The following is a 16,712-nucleotide window of genomic DNA, read 5'->3' as shown; positions in this document are numbered from 1 at the left end:
AATCGGTGTTTGTAGGGCTTGTGTTGTAATGCAACTGTATAATTACTGGAGAAGATATCGCTATTTATAATGCATCGGACATTACACAACTTTATTGAGCACATACCAGACACTTTAGACGAGTAATGAATGCACCAAAATGTGGATATAACAGGAGCTCAAAATTATTAATTTAACTTGTTGAAAAAAAAATTAACAGATACATTGTGAGAGATTTGTCAGCCATCGGAGCACGTTCCTTGCGACTCAGGAAATGCAGGCAAGAAAACTAACGTTCTATGTTTGCGCTTGACGTGACATGACGGCGCTTGACATGACTGTCCATCTTTTGCTGTGCACTCTGAAACCTTGCACCGGAGCAGGAGGGGAGAAAGGGCTCATTGTTTCTTGGGAACCCCACAAAAGTACTTAAGATAAAAAGAATAAAAGCAAAGAGGACTTTCCCAGACAACCACACTCTTTAATTAAGAAACAACGAATGTTCATTTGCAGGCATGAGAAATTCACACATTCACGAGAATGGGGGAGGGTTGAAGGAGAGGACGTTACAAACAGGAGTGCCGATAAGGATTTAGTCAACGTAGACTACCCGTGTTTATGATTTTTCTTTTTCTAGTTCTGACCTGATAAATTCCATTTCACGTCTTGTCAGGGCTAAGAAATGTCGTCTTCTCCTGCAGATTCAAGCTGGCAACTGTGTGCAGTTTGACCAACTGGAAAGAGACCAAGCTCCCGCCCTGCAACCCTGGCGTGGCTCGACTGCGCCCCAGCGAATATGTCTTCTGAAGACCTGCCTCGCTTCAGCCTCATCCGAGAATACTTCTCGGATGAGGAATGGAGCGCCATGTCATTCTACGTGAAGTCAAGGATGACCAATCTCAAGGAAAACTACGATCTTCTCCTAGGAATGGGTGAGCGTTGGCAGAGCCTCTGAAAAAAGCGCGTCTGCGAATTCATAGAAAGGAATGGCTGCAAAGAAAAATTTGGGACAGAAAGGTGTTTATTAGTATTCAATATATACAACATTAGGGTAATATGCCTAAACACTGGGTCCCTGGTTAACTGTAGCTTCCGTATCGAAGTCCACTGTGAAGTCAAACTTTGTACTCAGCAGCAACAACGACAAACCCTAAAGTATGGGTCACACTGCTTACGGCGAATACCGTTCAGTCTAATACAGGAAACTGAACGTAAAATACATGGGGTTGGCAGGAGAAATAATAAAAACATTGAGGACTTTCCCTGACAACCCCACTCTCTAATTTAAAAACAACCAATGTTTATTTCCTGGTACGAGAAATGCGCACCTTGACCAGAACGGGGGAGGGCTAAAAGAGAGGAAGTTACGAACGGGAGCATCGATAAGGATTGAGTCACTGTAGACTGCCCATGTTTATGATTTTTCTTTATCTAGCTCTGGCCTGATAAATTCCATTTCACGCCTTGTCAGTGCTAAGAAAAGTTGTCTTCTCCTGCTGATTCAAGCTGGCAAGCGTGTGCAGTTTGACCAACTGGAAAGAGACCAAGCCGCCCTCCGAGAAATATTACCACAGCGTCACTTCGGCATCCCGCCCTGCAACTGCGACTTGACTGCGTCTGAAAGAAAATCTCTTCTGAAGATCTGCCTCGCTTCATGGTATGACATTTTGAATATGAACGGAGTTAAGTGGCTTCTATTGGCTATGCGCTGTTCTTGGCCAAATCGGCTTGAAATGGCTATGCATGGCTCTCAGGGACGATTGGACGATTTCTGCAATTAGAGTGTGCATAAATTTGAATGACTTCAACTGGATATTACTGGCTCTAGGCAACTTTCCTCGACCTGGTTGGCTTCAATGCACTATTATTGGCTATAAGCATCTGTTCCTGGCACTGATTTTTATGACAATTGCTGGATCGCGCTTGCCCGCTCGCTCGCTGCAGCGCGATTGAAGCCACCGGACGGCCATCTTGCTCAAAAGCAAATTGTTGTTTTGCTAGCTTTGCAGCGGCTGGCGGCAACGTGCTCAAGACACATTATCTACTCGTTCGTCGTCATTTGCCGAAGAAGTTTTTTAAGACCCTGCGTAAGCTTTGAGACTTGCCGTTGAGAACACATGGAAATTTTTACGAAAGCGCAATGCCGCAGAAAAAAGGCAACTCGTCGTAATAGCGTCAGATTTGCATGTGCACGATCGACTTCTTCCAGAGCCTACTGACATCGCAATAACGTACATGGTTCAAAATTTCCTTTTGCTTCTTCTTACAGAGACGCTCTTAGTGGGATTAGCCAGCTCACCTATTGAGCAAAACGTTATAAGCAAGATATAAATGAGAAACGGGAATTGCAACAACAAAACAAATTGATTGATAAGAAAGGTAAAGTTGAACCGCTGCTATGTTCTGGCATTTTCGTACATTGCCCTTTTTTAAAAAACAGCGTGAAGGTACATTGGTGTTTTGCCTAGCTACATAAGATGTCACAGAGATGTTTTCATCAGGAGAGCCCCTAAATTGACCCTTGAAAGCTCTAACATCATTTCCACACGAAGAAAATGTCTTTCACTCATGAGGTGGCACCTATATTTTAACATTCAAAGCAGCGAATACCCGTGACAATTTTGTTTTCCTTGGTCACCTCGCACGGAGAAAGGCAAAACCAATGCGTTGTGGAGGACTCGTCTGCTAGCGGAGACTCTGAGCTCGCCAGGGGCGCTGCAATCATTTTTCAATCACGCTCCACGAGAGTTGCCAGTATTGGCTTTCGTGGTATTTGGTCGAACTTGGCTCTCCTGGAGTCATTGCATCTGAGGATCTAAAGCAAACATGTGCCTATAGCAATCCCGCATCCCATATTGACCCGCCTTCTGGCCTCACGGAGAGAACTTGAGAATAAAGGCGAGCGAGCAGTGCGGGGCATGGCGGAGCAAGGTGAAAGCTGCGAGATGGTAATTGCACTCTTTGCACTTTGAGGACGGTATGCGTGAAGTCTAGAGGGACCATTTGGCCAAGGAGCAGCACCGAGTAAACGAGGGGTACTAGCGAGCGCGAGGAACAACCCTGTGCATGGCCGAGGGCGGCGGGAAGCGGTGTAACGTCGTTGGAAAAGGACTTAAACGGAAAATAGAGGGGGCAAATGGGTACATGGCTCGCCGTATTTGGCTTTGTCCCTACGCCCAAAGTCACTGTGCATGCCAAATTGGTCGGTGGGAAATGAATTGAACGTCGCAGGCAACTCGATCACTGCAACCTCGTGCGATATTTGGTATGGCCATGTGCTAAAAACGTTCAGATCCTAATGTGACAATTTAAAAAAGAAAACGCATGGTGAGTTATTTTTATTATTAACAATGACATGGCTAAATGTCTTGCTCAGAGTACTCTGCACAAGATGGTAACATCTGCTGGATAATCTCTTCCCCAATGCTGGGTTGTATCGATGCTCGTGCAGAGTCTCTGGCGCCAGTCCATGGTATTTTTGGGGGGAGGTGAGCAAGTTTCATGTCCCGCTGGAATTGTTTTTTTTATCCAGGTGGCTTTTGTGACGTACAACTTTGGGTGACCGACCAGAAAGGTTAATTGTTTAGCAATGTTGGAAATAAAAAGGGTGAACGGACAGAATGGCATAAAGGTAAACTAGACTGAGTGCTGCTGGTTTGCCTGGTTCGGCTATTATAGACACTGCCTTTAAGGCTGCGGAACCATTGCCTCGAGTGCACATCGCCAGAAGTCCTTAAAAGTGAGAAATTTCTGTTGCTCCTTCTTAAGTAATCAAGCACCTCGTTTCCTCACTCCATTGTTGTCGGACCAGGGTATGCTGTTTTTGATTGCCAATTGTGCATTAAATGAAGGTAGGGAATACTCAATTCGACATTTTTATCATTTTCTTTTAAAAATTACAAGCACTCCATCCTCGTGGGTCTGTAGCATTTTGTTGAAACACATTTCCTGGATACACATTTTGTAGACTGGTATTAAAGAACGCGCATTTCGTGGACACGTGCTCCGGCAATGTTTCGTTGAGAGCTTGGATGGGATTACTCGCTTCATTTTCTTTGCTAAATGTATACCCGGGTAGCTTCAATAAAGCAAACAAATCTGTGAGCCCTGATCTGAGGTTTCCAAACAGACTGCGCTATGTACAGCCGCTTCTTTCTTTGCGTTGCTCAGGGAAAAATGTGATGTTGTCTTGGGCACGAGCTTGCACCAGGCCTTGTCGGAACTGTCAAGGGTTTTGCAAGCTAAGCTATCATTTGGATGCCAGTGGTCGAGTGTATGTGCACTGAAAGCCGCTTTCAACGAAACGTTGCAGGGCATGTCGACGACCGAGTGGGGGGCAAACAGACCCCGAAGTATTCTTATGTGTGGGCTCGGCCCCCCCCCCCCCCCCTTTAAGAATGCTTAAAATAAAGACGCCAGGCGCCCGACACACGACACAGTGAAAGGCAAAATGGGACACACGATGATAGTGTTCACTCTCTAACAAAACTCGGGTTGTAATATCTGCAGAAATATTTAGCGCATAAACAATAAAAAAAAGAACTTGTCTTCAGCCCTCTTCCTGGAAGTATACTTCTGGCATTACTGATGTCGATGAAATGTCGTTCAGCACACTGATTACGTCCGGATTTCCCCACACTTTTTCCCTTATTTTCGGGTTGTTCGGCCACTAAGTTCTAAATACTTTGGACTTCGTACAGTTTAGCTTCATTTTGGCTCGATTTGCTCGTTCTGTTTCCGAGCCTGTTCTGATTCTGATGTGCCAAATTTAATCTTAATTTCTTGCGGTCACTTCCTAGGCTCTTTGTACCTTCCTCGTCTATTTCCACATCTCCCGACCTGTTATACAGCTTGTGGGACGTTGGCTGTTTTTTTCCCACATTATTTTCGCATTGCATTTTACTTGGGCTTACAGATCCAGGGCATTGAAAAACTCCAACATCTTCCCTGCCGTTGCAGGCGTTTATGTCTCCTATGACAATTGTTTCCAGATAAGGACCGGCACAGTTTCATCACTCGAGTCATTTCCATTTTTCACATAGGCAAACTGCTGGGCAAGCTCCTTGTTGCTTTGTTACCTATTTTGTTGACTGACGAGGCTTCACCCCCAAAGCAGCTGCATGAAAGTAGTGAGTGGCAGAGCCGACAGGGCCACAGTTCAGCCTGAGCTGTGCGTGAGCTCCCCCATGACCCGATAACCTCGTAGCTTAACGCACGACCTGCCTTGCGTAGCAGTGTTGTTTTATTTCCGGTTGCCGCTTCCTGTGGAACAAGTGAGAACAGTGCGACGTCCGAATTCCGCAAAACGTGCGAAATAACCGTAAAAATATCAAATGTTGGTTGCGGCAGGGAGCAATTTAGTGTGTAGCGTCGTTGAGAGCACCTTCGTATGCTTGTCGAAAAATATAATTTCATCACCGCTCTGTTCTGAGACAACAAACCAAGCGGCAGGATTTTCGGATGCTGTGTGAATGTTTCGAGTCAGGCCGGAATAGATAAAAACAACGAACAACCTGAAGGGTGTACGGTCGCTGCGTTGGGAGGCGTAGGTGCAGGCCGACGTTGAAAGGTGTTTCCAGCGCAAGTATTTTGGCCAGACGCAAGCTGCGGAGAGACGGTGTCGCATGTAAGCGAGAACGCCAGAACAGACACGGGTCAGTGGAAGTGCATATTTCTTCGGCAGAGGGCGGCGACTCTGTGGCACGCCAGAACAGATTGTCGTTAACTACGCTCCCGTCCGCCGAGTTCGGAGCGGACGGGGACATCCCATGTCGACCCCGGTGACATGCCTGGTGATGCCGCAGAATTTAAACACCATTGACGATCCCCGTGGTCGGGTGGATTACAAAGCGCAGAGTGCGTTACGCATAAGCAATGGCAGCAGCTCGAGCGAGGGATGGAGTACAGGAATGGTTTTGCCAGCAGCGTGGCAGAGATGGGTTGTATGAGCCCAGGAGAGATGAGCTTGAAAGAGGAGCTGTTGTATAACTGCTGTCTCTCTCTTTCGTTGCAGAACTGTTGAGAGACCCTTCAGACGGCTGATCGGTAAAGGCTGGCTTCCCAAGGACCGACGACGAGGAAGAGCGGCACATGGATGGCCTGAAAAAAACACTCGTGGAAGGGTGCCTGCAACCCACAGAAAAACGGACAAGCAGAAAGCGTAGACGAGATAGCAGTTCCTGTAGTTGTTGCATCCATGCAAAATGGATCTCACGGCGATTTGGATGCGAGAGAAGATTCATATTAAAAATAGCGCAAATAAAAGGAGGTCTGGCGTGATTTCAACACTTCCTTGTTTTCATTGGCCAAGTGCACAGCAGTCATCTTCCGTTTAGTTTTTATGTCGGTTGTTACAAAGGCTTGTGTTGCATTGTGTATAATCTGTGCCGTGTATTCTTGTTGTTTTTTTATTTGAAGCTTCCCTCGACTGGTAAACTGGTCTCCCACTCTGTTCTTCGTGAGAGATATGATTCAGTGAATTTTCTTAATACTGGTTTTGATTTAAATATTTCTTTTACTATGTTTATACTGTGGTTGCACATGGCTTGCACATGACGTCATCCCAGCATGCCCGTGGTTATTCCTATGTGTTCAGGAGAAAAACAAATGAGGAGATGCATTGTTCATACATGCTCGGCAGCAAGCTGAACACCCTCATAGCAGCTGGTGCGATATCGATGCAAGCCATTTATACAAGTTTTCCTCGCATTTTCTAGCATTGAGCAGGTGCCCAATATGTACTCGTGTACACAGTGTCTTCTTGAAAACAATATTTTTTCTGCATAAAAATGCAGAACTACGGTCACTGACAGCATGAGAATGGCAAGGAGATCTCCCAGTTGCCTCGCCTCGAGCGCTAGCTTGATATCTTCCAGAGCTCCTTGGCATCTCGTGGGCCACGAACGCGCACACACAGCCAAAGTATGACAGGAGGAAACGACTGCACGCTGGGCGCCAGGCGTCCGGAAGATACGCTCTGCCGTTCTCACCCTGCCAGTGTCGATACTCCGTTCGCCTTTAGGCCGAGACTGCAGCCAGAGCTAGAACCGCGAGCTAGCTGCGCTTCCTACTTTGAAATGTGAGTTTCAAGCGCATGCGCGTGTACTGTGGAAGAATGTTTTAAAGCCGAGGTCCCGTGCTGTCGCGTTTCTAGCCTCAGCTGCAGTCCCAGCTTAAAGGGGCCCTGCAATCATATTTAAGCGTCAATCTTTTTTGCAGTTTCCACGCCTCTTGGGGTTTGGGCAACCCAGCGGGCACGGAGAGAGTAACTAAATATCAGTGCGTCATATTTCAACCGGACGACTCGGAAACCTCCTCCACCTACGAGGGCGACCCGCGTTGCCGAAAGCGCACGAAATGGTCACGTTTTTCGTCCTGGGCTTACTACTGGTCAGAGCCGCTAAAAGCTTTTTTTTTTTTTTTTTTTTTAGTCGAGATAGAAAATATAAGTGTCGCAAACTGTTTCAATTATGTATGAAAGTAGTTTTTGTTCAGTATTTTATATCAGAAAAGAAACGAATGCAGTTTATAAAGTACGAAAAGAAGAAATGGATGGATGGATGGATGAATGAATACGGCTGAGCCCTTTGGATCGGGCGGTAGCTTACGCCACCTAGCCTATTTGTTTTACCATTTAAGCTTAGAATATTTAAATGTGAAATCTATATTCACTCCGCAGTGCAAAGAAAGTGAGGCTATGAAACCCCCTTGCCATCAGTGGATAAGAAAATACCTAGTTTTCTCTCGATTTCTGCCACCATTCACTTAATCTTTACTTGGTAATCTCTGCAGTCTTGAAATCCACACTCTCTTCCCTGTCTCTAAAACCCAATGACTTTATTAAATCTATGTTGTCTTCGGTAGGCATAGGGTGAAGCCCTTTACAGTAGAGCCGTCGACATACCCGCCACCAAGCGGTGGAAAAAACGGCACATACTAGAAAGGGCTACTGGGATGAGGCTCCGACGAACGGGGAGCGTAGAAAGGTTTCTGATGTACGCAGTGGCACTGCGGTCGTATACCGGCTCGAGGATGCAACCGGTTCCGAGTGTTCCGAAGGCCTTCCGCGCGGTCCCTCCTGGCGATTTGGCCGTTGGGCGGTATGGCAGCGCGAAGTGGCTCCCGTTCTGAACGGATCTTTAGCCCGAGCTTGCTGTCGTTGGTGGCCAATGAAGTGTCATGCTGAAATAGTCTTTAATCGCGCAGCAAATGCGATGCGAACCGCCCTGGCCGCCCGCTTCATACAGCCTATCTAACACGTGCTTTAGTGGCGCCCTCTCGAGCCGTCGACTCGGAGTGCGGCGGCCATGAGCGCTGGATGTTTGCTTGTTTTTTTAATTCTTATTTGCCTATAACTTTTAAAATAAGGCGAAAATCAGAGAAAAGTTTCATTAAGTTACTGCGTTGAGTGCACTCAGGTTCGGTGCAAATTAGAAACCAGTCAAAAAGTGGTTGCAGGGCCCCTTTAAAGGGGCCCTGCAACGACTTTTACTGGTTTCGCCGTTCCTCAAAGTGTCGCCGCTCCTCAGAGGCAGACCAACCTTACACTTTGGGGGATGGGGTTGCCAGGGGTTTCCCTAGGAATTGAAATTAGGGGGGTGTGTAAGATTTTTAGGGGGTTGGGGTTAAGGGAGCATTGAGAATAGAGAAGTTGTTGCGAATTAAGGAGGGGCCTTCAGAAAAAAAAAAAAAGTTGGGCGTACACCCCCCCTTTAGAGGGTGTGTAGGGAAATCGCTGGGTGTCCGCTTGTCATGCCACAGGTCGACCCGGAAGGAAGAGCCTCGCCAAAGAGTTTGTAAATAAGCATATTTGTTTGTTTTTAATGGTTCTGTGCCCATGGACGCCTCCATATGCTCGAAGGCGGGATCTTAACGTCGAATTGTGGTTGTCGTCCTGCCTGTTTTTTTTTTTTTTTTTTTTTTTGTTTTTTTGTGTGAACGTGTATATATTCGAAGGCCGGTAAGTTTATTGAATAATAATGGAAATGGTGTTTATTTGAACCCCAAGAGAGGGGGGGGGGGGGCTGGAGTATAAGCTGTACAATTCAAATCGACAGTACTCCTCCTCCTCCTCCCCCCCCCCCCCTCACACGGAAACAGAGACCACTTGGCAGTGCAGACAACTCAGCAGGGACTCCAACGAATTTGACGACCTAAAAAAAAAATAATGAGGTAAAAAAAAAGCGTTGCTTATGTGGTATTAATTGATAGAAAATTAAAAAGAAATATACAAATTACTAATATATACACCTGATTGCCGTGAAGTAAAGCAAACTACTAACTTTGTTGTGAAGAAACCGGCACAGAAAAGAATGTAGCAAATGTGCTCATGGTTTCTTTTTTCGGTGCCTGAAATCGCTGTGCATGCTAAGATACTTACGTCTTGCCCTGCTTTACTGTTCTTTCCACAGTTCCCGACAACTGTTCCACAGTTCCCGACAACAACGCGTTAAACTACACTCGCAATCGGACGCCTACATTTTCAGGGTCTGTCGAAGGCATTCTCTTTTTTTTTTTTTTTTTTTTTTTTTTCTGACAGAACTTAAATCGAGCAGTTTGCAAACTGGTCGATTTCAGTTCTGTCAGAAGTGAAGGCTGGGAAATGTCAAATGCGGGATCCGAAACGTTTCCAGCGGACCTCGACAGATCAGCGTTAATATAAACACAATCTAAAAGTTGTTTTACGATGGTTTTCTCGGATCTGACTAACCGAACTGCTTTCCGAATGATTCTTCTTGATCCGGCGAATAAGGCAGGAAGGAAGCAGCAGCACGTTATAAAAGAAATGGGATTGATTTCAGAGCTCACGTTAGAAACGATGAATCAACGGACACAAGTTTCTCCGGGACGCCGAACTGGCCGAACGTTGCCGCCTGCGATTTCAAATTCATTTCCGGTACGATTTCCGGTTCCGCTTGCCCTGCCATCTGATGAGAGCGAAAAAAGGTTCGAGAAATGTAACGATAAATGTTTCACCGAGAATTTATATGCAAGGAAATGCGAAAACCGTTAATAAAAAGTTATCGTTATTAAGTTTTCCGCGGCGCAGTATCACGCTCTGTTGGTTGATCAAAAAAAGTGGCGGCAAGCGCGGGAAGTTTAGCAGACGACAGTTGAGCGTCTCTTGGGAATCCCGCTCTGCGACCGCCACTCGGCTGCCTCTCCACGAAAATGTCTTCCGAAGACCTGCCTCGTTTCAGCCTCATCCGAGAATATTTCTCGGATGAAGAATGGAACACCTTGTCATTCTACGTGAAGTCAAGAATGACCAATCTCAAGGAAAACTACGACCTTCTCCTACGAATGGGTGAGCGTTAGCAGAGCCTCTGAAAAAAGGGCGTCTGCGAATTTGGCGAAAGGGAAGGCTGCGAAGAATAATTTGAGACATAAAACTATCCATTAGTATTCGATATGCTACATTAGGATACTAAGCCCGAACACCGGGTCCCTGGTATATTGTAGCCTCGGTATCGAGGTCCGCTGTGAAATGGAGCCACTCTGGAGTGACAAGGACAAACTCTTACCGGTCAATCCTCGTGAGATTCGCAGCAGTTGAGGCGACGTCAGAACAACGCCTAGCTCTGATTGGCTTTCATTGAGAGGATAGTGGGTAGACATAAGCGCCCTCTATTTTCTTTCAGCCAACCAATAAGAGCTCGGCGTTCTGGCATCATGGCAGCCCCTGTGCAAGAAAGAGACTAACTTTCGCTCCAGGTAGCTTTGAAATGATATTGAAACATTTTTTTTTTTATTTCAACTGATAATTAAACGGCTCATGGCCCAAGGATCGGTATATACCAATATGCAACAAAATGAAAAAAAAAGAAGAAATCTATGACGGGAATTTAAAATTGTTTTTCTTTTATTATCTGGCTTGCGTGCAGTGGTGTCATTATAACCAAAGTAGTAATAATAATAATATTAGTAATAATATCTGTATTCATGTACAAAAGATCTATTAAGAGTTTAAACAACTGCACGAACCTTTTCAATATCTACAACATAAATGTTTCAGCTCGCCTAAAGGGGCACTGACACCCCAAAGGTCGTATTTATTTTTATTGTCTAAAACGATGCAAGTTGTAGTCATAGACACGCAAAAAAAAAACCGCACCGCGAAAAAAAATTTTCCCGCGCGCGCGCGCGCCTTTTTATTTTTGGCGTTTGATTTTCCCGCCTCTCGCCTCCTCGCTTCTTTTGATCGGTGACGTCAAAAATCAGGAAATTTAGAAGCTTTGTAGGCGACATCTCTATAACATTTAATTACGGCAATCCTAAAACATGTTTTTTAACGCAATTGCGAACGCACTACAGCCCTTCTTTTTGAAATACCAAAAATCGGGAGTTCGTTGTGGTGCCGTCTCCTGGATTTGTATCCTCCAACGGAAAACAGGCGACACCGCTCAAAACCGGTCCGCCGCAACCCCGCCGCTCACTCCTTTCCTCCTCGCTTTGGGTCGCCATGGCAACAGCAGGGAGTGGTGAAAGGAAGTCGACTCTCAGGTCTCCTCAATTTTTGACGTCAAGGCACCGGCGCCGATCGCGCGGGAACTTCGAATTCGGCATTTGGAAATTGTTTTTTTACTTCACGAATACTGAATTCCCAAATCTCAAATTTTGAGGGTAATGTCCCGGCATCGTTTTCAATCGTTTCGGATAATAAAAAAAAATATGATTTTGATGTGTCAGTGCCCCTCTAAGATCGAAAAGCCGTGCGGAACAAAGCACTGTACGGGACGGAATTTCTAGGCCCAGCCCGACCCGGCCCGGTAGAGACATGGGCCGGGCCCGAGAGAATGTTTAGACAAGCCCGCGCACGGCCCGATCCCGTCAAAGCATTTGCAGGCTTTAACCTAAAAAACTGTTTAAGGATAAAGCGCGCACTCCTTCACTATGCCGTGGAGTCCGTACGTTTTCTTTTATCCACTTGAAGGCTTTACAAGTGCAAGACGCCTTTTTCTTTTTGTTAACGGCGCTGTAGTGATTTTGCACTTCGTTTGTTTTAATTGAACCTAAAAGATCAATAAAGACACCTTTTGATATTAACAGTTTAGAATTAGCGGCACACGACTGCCCAAGCACGGCCCGAGGCGGGCCCCGGGCCGGGCCGGGCTCGGGCCTTCGGGCTAGCACGGGACCGTGCAGTGCTCTGATGCATCAGCCATCACCGCCTCTCAAAATATTGCCTGCAAACGGCAGTCGGCCTTTTGTACCGAGCAAAGTAGTAATGATTTGGATCACCCAGTGACGCTTTAGGAGCAGATGCCAACATCTGTTAACAGATCACTTAAAAAAAGAAGAAAAAAAAGAAAGTGGTGGCATTGTTAAATGCGTTTATCTTTGATAATGATTGCGGGTTCCTCTTTGATGCTAGAGCATTATTACCTACTTTTTTATAATGAGAATAGGCAGGGCACAAAAATAATTCACAGGGCCTTTTTTTAGAAATAAGGCCGAGGTCACAGTAGGCTTCATTTACAATGAGTATTAAGAACATTGTTTAAAAATAAATCATGGCGCAACATTTTCTCGGGATAAAGGCTCTCTCCTTCTTTCTCTTTTACATTCGGTAGTTTACTCGGTCTAAATATATATATATATATATATATAATGTGTGTGTGTGTGTGCGTGTGTGTAATTTATGTCAAATTCCGGCAAATACCAGCCCATCTGCTAACATTAAGAATAATCTGAAATATATAATAAACTGAAGAAACAACCATCCACAAATATTAGGAAAACCTACACTTGTGCATTAACACTGGCACTGCTCTTTGTCGGCGTTGGAACCAGAGTCAAGTCAAAGTTTGCCGTTCTTTCGATACACGGCAACTACATTGACTACCGTATCTATTCAAATATAGACCGGCGATTTCTTCATTTTTATCGGCACAGATTCTTAAAATGAGGGGTCGACTGAGATTTAAGACCAAAAAGATAGACCTGTAATAATACCGAACATAAGTTCAGAGCCTATTTCACGCCAACCCAGGCGCTCCCCCGTGTCAGCCGCTGCTCCTAGCACTCCGGTGCAAAGCGGTGAAGCTTACCCTGGTGAGAGGCGCTGAAGGCTGACGCGAGCTGCGCAAGTGTATTGGTGCACTGTAACTACGGCCTGGAGCCATATGCCACACATGATAATGAAAGGGGCGATGCAACGATTTCTTCACAACTTAGAACGAATACCTGACGTTAATGACCTATGAGACGCTCTCGATTTTCACCCCATGCGATTGAAGTCGCAGAAAAAAATTAAAAGAAAAACGAGCAGTGTTCACCTATGCAACTCGCAACGAGAACAAGCGCCACGTGATCTGGAGCCGATTATATGCCACTAGTGTTGAGCACAGCCGCGCGCTGGAGTTGGCGAAGCACAGGACACGCCCTGACTTCCAGACGTTGTTGTGGTTCGTCTATTGTCCTCATCGCAGAGATTGGACACGGGGCAATACCCGAATGCTTGTCGAATCAGCTGTTGAATATCACGAGCCAAAATTGAGTGCTCACATCATGCTGGAGTCCAATCTATGAGCCGCATTGAAATGCCAACACTGGAGGGTACTGCGACACGTCAGCTGCGTCTTCAAGTTTTCCGAAGGAGATATTGAGAGAAAACGCTCGCATTTGTCCTTGAAATTACACCGCAACAAAGGAGTTTCTTGGTCATTCGTTGCGTGTGAGTATTCAATTGTGTCCCACTAGTGCCAGTAAGGTCGTGTAAAGGGAAAATTATTCTAAGCGAATATCGCTGCCCGGCCCGTTCAAGTGCTCTAGCCAGGAGTACAGGAACCTGGGTCTGGCTTATCGCAGTAGCCGCCATCGCACTTTTTTTTTTCTCGCGACTTTTAGCTTTTGACATTGCCGACATCGTCTGGAAATTTAGACGCTATCGACGATCAACCGTCCAGCGCATCAACCGGCCAGCACAGTTCACGAGCAACCTTTATACTTCGTTTCGCCTTAAAAGGATACGAAACAAATGGAACTATCAAACAGCATCAAAGCGCGACATCGTTGTATTCGTCTGTACTTATTGTTTTATAGGCAATACCAATAAAGTGCAGTGAATGGTAAGCAACGTAATAAAACCGGAGACACGTAAACATGAAGGACACACACAACATTGTCCTGCTTAATATTCACCAGCTCGCCTGTGCCCTAACTCTTGCAGTGAATGTCCCATGACTAGCGCTTTTAGTATGTGTGGTTGTATGTGATAGAGTTTTCGAACTCTGCTTTGATTCAAGATGAAACGCAATATCCGGTGAGTAGAGGCGCTGTAAAATACATATACGGGGAGATTTTTTTTTTTTTAATCCTTATTAGATTTGTTAGAAAGAAGCCGTGAAAACTATACTTATGCGGTTTTTGGAGGTGAGTTATACGGCAAGGAGGACATACGCTAATCGTAACAATCATTTGACCAAATAAGTAATATTTGTTCACAACCTTTTATTTATGCGAACTAGAGATATGATTTCAATCAGAAACTTACTGAGCGTCATCGAAAACCACTGATTCAGTCATTTTTTGAAATACCTTGAGCGGGTGATAAGCGCACTTGTGCCCTAAAGCTACCACTGGTGCAGCAGAAGCAATGCTACCTACGCGATAACAAGTTCGCGCGATTTTTCCGTCTCTTATCACGAAGCCCCAGCCTTGTACCTGCTGCACGTGCGGTAACTTTGGCGCACTACTGCGCTTCTCACGCGTTCACAGTCTTTCTACAAATTACTGATTTAGTGGTTTTGAATGACGATCAGTAAGTTTCTAATTGAATTGGAGCCATATGTCTATGTTCACCAATGAAAAAGTCAAGTAAAACATTTTGCTCAATTAGCCGACTAATCGTTACGATTAGCCTCCCACACCATGTCCCCGTATAACTCGCCTGCGCCAATCGCATAAATGTAGCGTTCACGTTTTTTTTTTTTTTTCTTAGCAAAAATGTCAATGTGGCGCTAAATGTAGCAGACTTCCTCTCATCGCCCAATTTGGCCCAAATGGCGCAGAATTCCCTGACTGAAGATGTATTTGTATCAAATATCTGGGTTCCGTGAAACTGACAACAAAGGCTCGGCGAGTTCAGTCGCTGCCTTGGATTCCCCTTGCACTCGAAGAAGCGATGGCAGTGTGATGAACTTGAATGAGGTTCTTCCATAGGCTGCACTCCACCGGTGCCCGACTTCATCAAGCCGAAGCCCTCATCAAGACCTGGATCGGCAGGGACAAAGCGTAAGTTCGAAAAAAAGGGAAATGTCAGGCAGAAATGTCAGGAACGAATCGAAAAACACACGCAACAAACTGATTTATCCGAGAGAAAAAAAGAAGAAGGCGTACACAATTTCTTGTATATATACACATTTCAAGCATCCACGAAAAATAATTTCAACATGCTCGTCGCTTTGAAGTCTCGACTAAGCATTTTCCTTACTAACAAAAAGGGTTTCGTGTTTTCGGAGTTTATTCTAAAAACCGGATCATTTTTTTTTTTTTTTCGGAATTCATTTTTTGCCGTAAAATCGCGGTTTTTCGAAATTTACGTTTTCCATATCTCTAATTCTCTCAAATTCGAAATTCGATATTGCTGTACTCCCAATTTTCTCAAATTCAACATTAAAAATAGGTAATATCTGTACAACAATGTACGCACAATTTATAAAAACTCGACCGCATCGAACGCTATTTCTTAAACTTAGATATCGTTAGTGCTCTTTACGTTGAGACTACTACCTGTCCCACGACAAAACTTGCTAACAAATGTTGCCTGAAGAAAGGTTTAAAGTCACAAAACTCTCGGACGTGGTCGGAAGCATAGAAACTTCACTTGACATCTTCTCCCATAGAATATAGAGGTTCATAGCTTTTACTCTTATTGTCCTGAACGAACCCTGACGAGATTAAAGATAAACAACCTTTGGTCAGCAGTCCGAGGTTTAAAAGAAAACTGAAATGGCCTCGGGACCACTTACCCTGTACTCCCTCCTACCAAGATTTTTTTTTTTGGAAATACCATCCTTTTTTTTTATCTTTTTTTTTTTTTTTTTTTTTTTTTTTTTATTCTCAGGATTCTACATAATAAATTTTCGGATAAATTCGCATTGACGAAAATTCTACTGGCTAATGTTTTCTTGTTTTTTTTTTTCTATTTTTTTTTTTAATTTTTTCGGATATATCTGGAAACACCGAACCTTATATTTATAACTTATAAAGGAGATACGCGGATGAACGATCAAAAAGTCATAAGGAATACAAAAAAAGAAAAAAAGGGGACCGAACGCATTTTTTCTCTCTCTTTTCTTAAACGAGTTCCACGTATCTCGCTTCTCTTTTGTAAACGCCGAAGATTTCAGCGTTATCCGCATAATAACACGAAATGTTTTCGATTCGTCTTAAAGAGGCCTCGACCACTGCCGCCGCAGGATCATCCGGGAAAGAGAACAGGCCCCCCAGGGTTGGTATCATGACGTCACCGAATGGAGGCCGACGCAGGGCAGGGGTATCGGACGGAAGTGCTGCCTTAGCGTTCGGCCGAAGCTGTGCCGCGTTTTCCTCATTTCGATGACGCGGAAACTTCAGTCTTACGGCCTTGCGCCTAAGGCGGCTCCGTGCGACGTAGTTTTGTGCCCCATTTGGCGACACGTTCTCTGTATCAGTCAGTTGGGTGAATGGGTGGGCGATTGTGGCTTGAAACCTTCTCATCGAGCGGCGGCTGCTAAGCCACCTAGACTAAG

At 45.1% G+C, this 16,712-nt stretch overlaps 1 protein-coding gene across 1 annotated transcript; it reads left to right on the top strand.

The window, feature by feature from the left end:
• Positions 1 to 693: 693 nt before the first annotated feature.
• Positions 694 to 16,646, top strand: LOC121837873 (histone-lysine N-methyltransferase PRDM9-like). The gene is made up of 4 exons (XM_042293725.1): positions 694 to 911; positions 15,142 to 15,213; positions 16,377 to 16,432; positions 16,635 to 16,646. Exons 1-4 carry the CDS (start codon positions 776 to 778, stop codon positions 16,644 to 16,646), a joined length of 276 nt encoding a protein of 91 aa, XP_042149659.1. The 5' UTR covers positions 694 to 775.
• The last annotated feature ends 66 nt before the right edge of the window (positions 16,647 to 16,712 follow it).

This window comes from Ixodes scapularis, unplaced genomic scaffold (assembly GCF_016920785.2).
Source record: "Ixodes scapularis isolate PalLabHiFi unplaced genomic scaffold, ASM1692078v2 PGA_scaffold4__175_contigs__length_147842914, whole genome shotgun sequence".
In the NCBI taxonomy this organism is placed as follows: Eukaryota; Metazoa; Arthropoda; class Arachnida; order Ixodida; family Ixodidae; genus Ixodes; species Ixodes scapularis.
The sequence above is the reverse complement of the archived record's forward strand: the minus strand, read 5'-3'. Positions and strand labels throughout refer to the sequence as shown.

What these genes read in the sequence shown, in the direction of transcription:
- LOC121837873 (XM_042293725.1), top strand. Translation starts at nt 776, where the DNA reads ATGTCTTCTGAAGACCTGCCTCGCTTCAGCCTCATCCGAGAATACTTC. An exon ending in CGATCTTCTCCTAGGAATGG is followed by an intron (nt 912 to 15,141) that starts GTGAGCGTTGGC and finishes GTTCTTCCATAG; the next exon opens with GCTGCACTCCACCGGTGCCC. An exon ending in TGGATCGGCAGGGACAAAGC is followed by an intron (nt 15,214 to 16,376) that starts GTAAGTTCGAAA and finishes TTCGTCTTAAAG; the next exon opens with AGGCCTCGACCACTGCCGCC.